Source organism: Eubalaena glacialis, chromosome 17, assembly GCF_028564815.1.
Source record: "Eubalaena glacialis isolate mEubGla1 chromosome 17, mEubGla1.1.hap2.+ XY, whole genome shotgun sequence".
NCBI lineage: Eukaryota > Metazoa > Chordata > Mammalia > Artiodactyla > Balaenidae > Eubalaena > Eubalaena glacialis.
In genome coordinates, this window is record NC_083732.1 from 80,864,297 (window position 1) to 80,871,669 (window position 7,373).

Sequence of the window (7,373 nt, forward strand, 5' to 3'; positions counted from 1 at the left end):
CCACTGACTGTTGATGGCTTTGAGGATAGAAAAAGAGGACCATGAACTGTGGCCTCTGGGAATGGCCTTCAGTTTACAGCCCGCGACAGAACGGGAACCTGGGTCCCTCCCCTCAGGGATCTGAATTCTGTCACACCCCCGATGAGCAGGAAACAGATTCTCCCACAGCCACTCCCAAAGGAATGAAGCCCGCTGACCGCTTGATTTTGGCCCAATGAGACCCATGCTGGACCTTTGAACTCCAGAGCCTGTGAGATAGTACATGTGTGTTGTTTTAAGCCCCTCGGTTTGTGGCATTTCTTAGGGGGCAGCAGTAGGAAAGGAATAGAGTCACTTTCTCTGCAGGGCCTTCCGAGACGTTTCCCTTCCACACACTGTAGGGGAGGAGCGGTTCGGGGGTGTCGGGGCAGCGGGGGGAGGGGCTGACCCCTGCGACTCCGGGCTCCCCTGGTTCCTACGCAGCCACTGAGACGCACAGACCTCAGCCAGCCCAGTGGTGGTAGTGGTGCCGCTGGACGACCCCATGCAACAAAGCCAAGAGCACAGCGGGCCTTGGAATCCGGCCCTGGTCCTGGCATCGCCGCTGAGTTTCAGGGCCTTGGGAGGAAAATGGCCTCTGGGAGCCTCAGTTTCCTCCAGTGTAAAACTCCATGAATCATTCCAATACCACCTACTCACGGGGCCCTTGAGACAATCAAGGTGACAGTGATTTGTGAACTACCAAGCGTGGGTATTAGTGAGAGATTTTTTATCGCCCTTCTTACAATGTCTATCTTCCTGGCATGTTTTTGTCCTGTGTTCCTTTTCCTTTTATGGACCTTAAAACACCACTGAGAATTTGGGGCATTAATACCCAAATTAATGGGTATTGATTTGGTCCTCAGCGCTGCACCCCCAGAGGTAGAGTAGACAGAGACAGGGTTTGGGGTCTGGGAAACAGCTTCCGATCCTGGCTCTCCCGTGTCACTTCACCTTTCTGAGCCTTGGGTCATTGCCTGGAAACGATGCAGATGATACCCTTTACTTCCTGGCTGGTCCTGAAAGTTGCTGATAAAACACCAGCCACAGTTCCTGGCACATCTCGGGTGCTCAGGAAGCAGTAGCTCTGAACAGGCGCTCAGGAGGGCTGGCCACTGAGCAGGCCAGCTTGGCGGCCGCAGACTCTGGGCTCTTGTCTGAGCTTGACCGAAGCTGGACAAAGGACTTGGCTCTTTGGGTCCCAGGACCTATAAATTCTGATGCCACTGCCTCTTCCTGCTTCCTGCTCAGGAATGAAATAAAGCTTACAGCTGCTCTAAGAGGGTCGGGGTACCTGACAACAGTTGCAAAGAGACATCACCCTTTGGGGCTGTTATTCTCTCCATCCTGACCGAGTGCTGTTCGTCCTGTGTGGCTCACACTGTCTCGTGTTCCTTCTATGATGCCTTCCAGTGGAGGTGCCCGATATTCACGCATAATAACCATAATCACAGTAGTCCCTGGCATTTGTGAAACACTTGTTTTAATAGCTTCCACGTGCAATGGCTGCTCTGGTCTGTATCTCACAATGTAGAAACTAAGCCTCAGAGAAGTCATCCAAAGTCATCCAATGACTCATCCAAAGTTACACGGGTGACCAGTGACAGAGCGGGGTCTCAGCTGAGTGACTCAGTGGTGTGTCGTTTCTTCTGTGCCCTGCTACTAGTCACATGTACACCTGCTGATAATTCTTATGATGAAAGGAGGAGTTCCAGCTCTCGAGCCCCTCAGAAGTCCCCAGGCTGGGCCAGGTGCCTGGCTTCCAGCTCCAGCCCCGCGCCGGTGGGTCACCTCAGTTCCCAACATGAGCAGGCAAGGGATAGCAGAGAAGGCCCCCTCTTGGCTTGAAATGTTCCCCTTCACATCCCTAATCTTGAGGGCCCCCTTTCCCGTCTCTGGGGTCATGACAGTGAGTCACCCTGAGCCAGCGTCACACTGTCTATTCACACAACTTTGCATCTTGATTTAGAGTAGTTTAGCCTCTGTACAGATTGCCTTTATCTAGGAGCCACCTGGTCTGAGCCCTTTCCCAGGACATCTGTCCAATGGGTATATCTGCCCATTACACCAGCGTGGATGAGAATCACTGATCGCCTGGTCAGTGACACTGCTGATACCTTACAGGTGGTTGATTACATCCGGAAGTATTTAGAATGATGGATGAGAAAGAAGTGGGCCAGGCTTTTAGTACCTACTGCACACACCATCTTATTTCCAGCTTCACAACAAGCCTGTGCAGTAGGTATTTTATACCCATTCCGTAGATGACGAAGCAGGGAATCAGGGAGGTCAAGTAATTTTCGAGAAGTCACGCAGCTTGAAATTGGAGGAGCCACGACCCGGGGGTGGTGCCCCTGGGCCCCTCCAGGCCTTTGATCAGCATCACGCTCCCTAGCAACGTTCCTGACCCGACTCTGCTGCTCAAGTTACAGCGTGTCTCTGCGTAAGTCAGGAAACCTCTCTGAACTTTGTCTTCCTCGTCTGTAAGATTAGAGATTGGCTCTTGTGATAAATTAGGCCAATTACAAGGTCAGAGAACACAGTCTCCACACAAGATTGCGCTCATTTCTAACGCCAAGTGCAATTCGGGGGGGTTCCTCAAATCACCCTCTGGTCTGATAATTCACTAGAAAGACTCACAGACCTCACGGAAAGCTGCTGTACTCGTGGTTGAGGTCGTCACAGGGAAAGGATGCAGATTAAGATCAGACAAAGGAAGAGCGACATAGCGGCGGGCCTGGAGGGTTTCCAAACACGAACTCCGCTGTCCTCTCCCCATGGAATCAGGAGGGGTCACCCTCTGGGCATTGACGTATGACGATGCACACAGAGTGGTGCCGACCAGGGAGGCTCCCCCAGACTTGGTGTTCAGAGGTTTGATTGGGACCCCGTTACATAGGCATGATTGATTGCCTGTGCGGTTGGTGTCAGCCTCCAGGTTGACTGTTACCATGTGACCCAAAGCCCCCCACCCTAAGTCACGTGGTTGGTCTTTGGCATGGCTAGCCCCTGCGCCGAGACTGCTGAGTGAGGCCACATTTACAGAAGGTCCAGCGTGGCCAGCCGCTGCCCTAAACAAAGACACTCGTATCAGCTATGACATGGATTACCTCCCAGACACCAGAGGGCAAAGGCCAGACTTCTCCTTGGGAAAAGCCAGATTCTCTACTACACAGCTGTAAAGTCCCTCCAGCTTTCTCCCAGTGCTCACTCCCATGGCCCCCACTCCCATGGCCCCCTGTACCACTGGACTGGTCACCCCCGTGCCAACTCAGTCCATTTAAACCACTCATCTGGCTTCCAGATCTTTATTCCCCCCTGTCTGCTGCATATTAGATATCCAGTTCAGCACAGCATATATATTATTGACCAGCTATGTGCCAGGCACTGTGTTAGAGTTGGTTCCATGGATGAATAGCAACCTTGAAGAGCTGGAAAGTATAAGCCATCTATGAACAAGGACTAGCACAGAGAAGGGGTTGAAAATGCAGCTTGTTTTGAACAAACAAATGTTCAATTGATACTCTAAGTATCATGGTTGGAATGTGGTCAAGAGAACATTCTCTTGGAAAATTGCTTACAAACTTACAGATGTTTCCAGGGAGTTAAGTGCTCAGCATTGGGTACACTTTAACCTATAGATTTGCCATGGATCTGCCCCAGGGGGGCCATTGGACTAAGGGCCAAGCAGAATCTCTACTAAACTAAGCACCAAACAGTAATCCTAAACATAAAGAGAGAAAAATCTTCACTGGGCAAAGAATATTGGGTTTTGGCTCATTTGGTTCTTCCAGCAGTTTATTATTCCTTTAACTTTTGCTCCTTCTTCTTTCCATGTGTTTTCCCAGCTTGGAATTGCTGGCAGATGTTCGATATGCCTTTGGGCTTCCCTTCTACCCTGCCTACGAGGGGCAGTTTACTCTGGAGGAGAAAAGCCTTTCCCTGAAAATCATGCAGTATTTTTCCAACTTCATCCGATCTGGGTGAGTGGACCATGTGTGCCTGGAGGCTGTCCTGTGCATTCCCTCCCCTCATTCTGAACTCAAAGGCCACACTTTGCGTTGATGGACTCACCCTTTCCTCCCTAGCACTGGTCTCCCCGGCTCAGCCTCCCCTTCTAGCCAAAATGACCTTTGCATAGATTAGTCTTGGCAAAGAAACATCCCAATCATACACTCCCTTGTTCAGCCACGTTTGATGGCCCTAGATCAGACTTTCTCACCCTCGGCACTGTTGACCCAGGGCTGGATAAGTCTTTGCGTGGGACCGTCCTGTGCATTGTAGGCTGTTTAGCAGCATCTCTGGCCTCCGCCCGTGAGATGCTGGGAGCACCTCACCCCTGTACCAGTTGTGAGAACAAAAATATTTCAGATATTGCCAAATGGCCCCTGGAAAGCAAAATCACCCCAAGTTGAGAACCACTGTCTTAGATGATCAAATGAAGTTACAACACTCGAGACTCTTCCTTGTCTACCTCTGGCCTCCCCACACACCTCTATTCTAGCCCAGCTAGCATACTCACCATTCCCACTTCCAGAACTGGTTCCTGCTCTCCTTCCACCCTGTGGTTTATCTGTCTCCCTTTACACCAGACAAGCAGTGCTCACCTAGCACGGTGCTCAGCCCCCTGGAAACTTCAAAGGGAAGTTGACCTTCAGAAGGAAGGTGGCCAACAGGTTTGCCCAGCTCCTAGCCCACCTTCCTGCACAGGCCTTGGGCAAACAAAGGCATTCCAGACACTGGCTGTGGTGTCCAGATAAAGGACACCAGGACTGAAAGAGACACGGTGACCTCTTGAGCATTCAGAGAGTCAGAAGGGCAGCACTGGGTCCTGAGTAACACTGCTGGGTCACGAACTCACATCTTTCCTCTTCCAGAAATGGCCTAAGAGCGATGAGTTAGGGCATCTGCAACTTTTGTTGTGTGTAATGCAGCTGTTAAGAGCACAGCCCTGGAATCAGATAGGGCGGGTTCAACTCCTGCTCTGACACCTAAAGATGTGTGATATAGTCCTCAGAGACCATGTGCAAGTGGGAAGTGATCCCAGGTGATGAAAGGAGAGAGCAGTTTCCCTCATGGGTAACTTTCTTTCCTCATGGGGAACTTTCTTTCTTTCTTCTCATTTCCCCAGAAATCCCAACTACCCGCATGAGTTCTCCAGGAAAGCGCCTGGGTTTGCATCCCCCTGGCCTGACTTTGTCCCCTGTGATGGCGCAGAGAGCTACAAGGAGCTCAGTGTCCTGCTCCCCAATCGACAGGGCCTGAAAAAGACCGACTGTTCCTTCTGGTCCAAGTACATCCAGTCTCTAAAGGCCTCAGCAGGTAGGGATCCAGGGCCACTGGGTTACTGGGATGCCATTGGCATTGCCCTTTCCTGTGAGGAACTCACAGTCTGCGGGGGTGTGAGGGGCTCCTCTTTGTCAAGGGCCTCCTGTTCTGATGGGGGATGGGAGGGGCACAGGGAGAAGACACTGAGGGGCCCGGGGTGGGGAGGGCTGGGCGGGTTCAGTAGGGAACCAATGGCAGCATTGGTGTGGAGAAAGAAGGCAGGGTCTTGAACCTCATGTCTGCTGCCCTTGGCGACTTGGACGAAACATCTTGGAGAGGGATTCCTAGCCAGGGGAGAAATGGGTATTTCACTGCTTCCTGTTGAAGAGAACTTCCTGTTGCAAAGGTGCTGAGAGGAAGTGAATCATAATGAGGGCACTGGGAATATAGAGATCAATGCAGTGCCCTAAGAAGCTTCCAGAAGAGTGGGGGAGTGAGTGACAGAACCCAGCGAATGTCCTTCAGCTTTTTGGATGCCATGATGGAAGTCTACCCCCAAACTAGTGAGACCCCAAAGGAGGGAGGACTCACATCTCCCCGGAAGGCTTCCTGGGGGAGGTGGTGCAGGGCTGAGGTTTTCAGCGTGACAGGAGCTCTTCACGTGGGGAGGGGAAGAGTGGAGCATTCAGCAGGGAAGCGACCTTGCCCAGCATACATTTTAGACTCTCAACTCTGCTTTTATCTTCTCAGTTGATAAACCCAAGTCCATTGTACCCTTAGCGTGTCCCTAGAGCCAGGAGGTAAGTCTGGTGCCCCACCCCAGAAATGTCCCTCTGTAGGGCATTAGTAGGGAACTCCCATCAGAGGCTGGGGTCTCTTTGGGCCAAAGGGAAAGAGACGAGGGAGGATAAGTCCTGAGCCAGGTTAGACCAGCCTTGCCTCTCCTGTTTCAGATGAAGCTGAGGATGGGCCGTCAGCAGGGAGTGAAGAGGAGGACCAGCCGTTTGGCTCTGGGCTGACAGAAGACCTCCTGGGTCTCCCAGAGTTTGGCTCCAAGACCTACAGCAAGTGACCAGCCCCTGAGATCCACACCCCCACCCTGCCAGCCTCACCCCAGCTGCCACCCTGGACACTTTATTCTCCAACTTAGCCACTAACTTTCAATAAAGTGTCTACATGCAGAGAAGCATCGGTGACTCAGATTTGTTAATTCAAGAAAATCCCTGGGAGACGCCAAACTATGTCTTAATAATCCTCCAGAGGTTTGAATCCCAGGCTGCTGTTTCCTTCCAATAAATGTTGATGGAGCATCCTCTGTGCATCAGGCCCTGCTGGGTGCTGGGGAGGCAAGGACCCTGCCCTCTAGAAGGAGAGAGAGGCAAGTAAACAGTGACCCAGGGAATGGGGATCCATCAAGGGCAGGCCCCAGAGTGACACAGCCTCACCTGTGTGTTAGAAAGAGTTCTCTTGTGAAGGTTCCAGAATGGAGGTAGGAGACCAACTCGGGTTGGGACAATTTTCTGAGTGAGAAACAGTGTGGTCTGGAAGGAGGCAGTGAGGGCAGAGATGGTGGGGAGGTCCAGATCCATGGACTCTTCAGGAAGTAGAATTGACCTGATTGAGTGTGAGGGGGCGGAGGTGCAAGGATGCAGAATTATCACCCCAGCTTTTGGTTGATTTGCATTCCCAGATAAGCACCTGATTTTATCATTCACCTCCTGAGGGACACATTTATGAAGGCAAATCTTCTGTTTAAAACTTCTTTCTTCCCCACCCCTACCCCCATTATACATACACACAATTAACCCAAAGTCAAAGCAGGTGGAGCCGCTTAACAGTCTGTCATTTACATGGCATGTCATGAAATGTGTTCACACGTCATTGCATTTGAACTCAGACCAAAGTCAGTGAATATTCATATGTTGGGACTATCACCCCCATTTTGCAGATATGGAAGGCGGAGCTCAGAAAGCCTTATGTTACGCCTAAATTCACACAGGGGCGAAGTGAAGGATCAGAGTTCAACTCAGGTCTCCTGACTTCTCTGTTTCCTCACTCTTCCTGGACTTCACATAAATCTATAGCCA

The 7,373-nt window shown here is 51.3% G+C and overlaps 1 protein-coding gene across 1 annotated transcript in view; it reads left to right on the plus strand.

Annotated features, from left to right (window-relative positions):
• TG (thyroglobulin) overlaps positions 1-6,459 on the plus strand; it is a 246,605-nt gene extending 240,146 nt beyond the window's left edge. Inside the window, exons 46-48 of the mRNA XM_061171320.1 lie at positions 3,867-4,001; positions 5,150-5,340; positions 6,240-6,459. Coding sequence (XP_061027303.1) covers positions 3,867-4,001; positions 5,150-5,340; positions 6,240-6,358 — 445 coding nt within the window. The 3' untranslated portion in view covers positions 6,359-6,459. The remainder of the gene's footprint in view (positions 1-3,866; positions 4,002-5,149; positions 5,341-6,239) is intronic.
• The last annotated feature ends 914 nt before the right edge of the window (positions 6,460-7,373 follow it).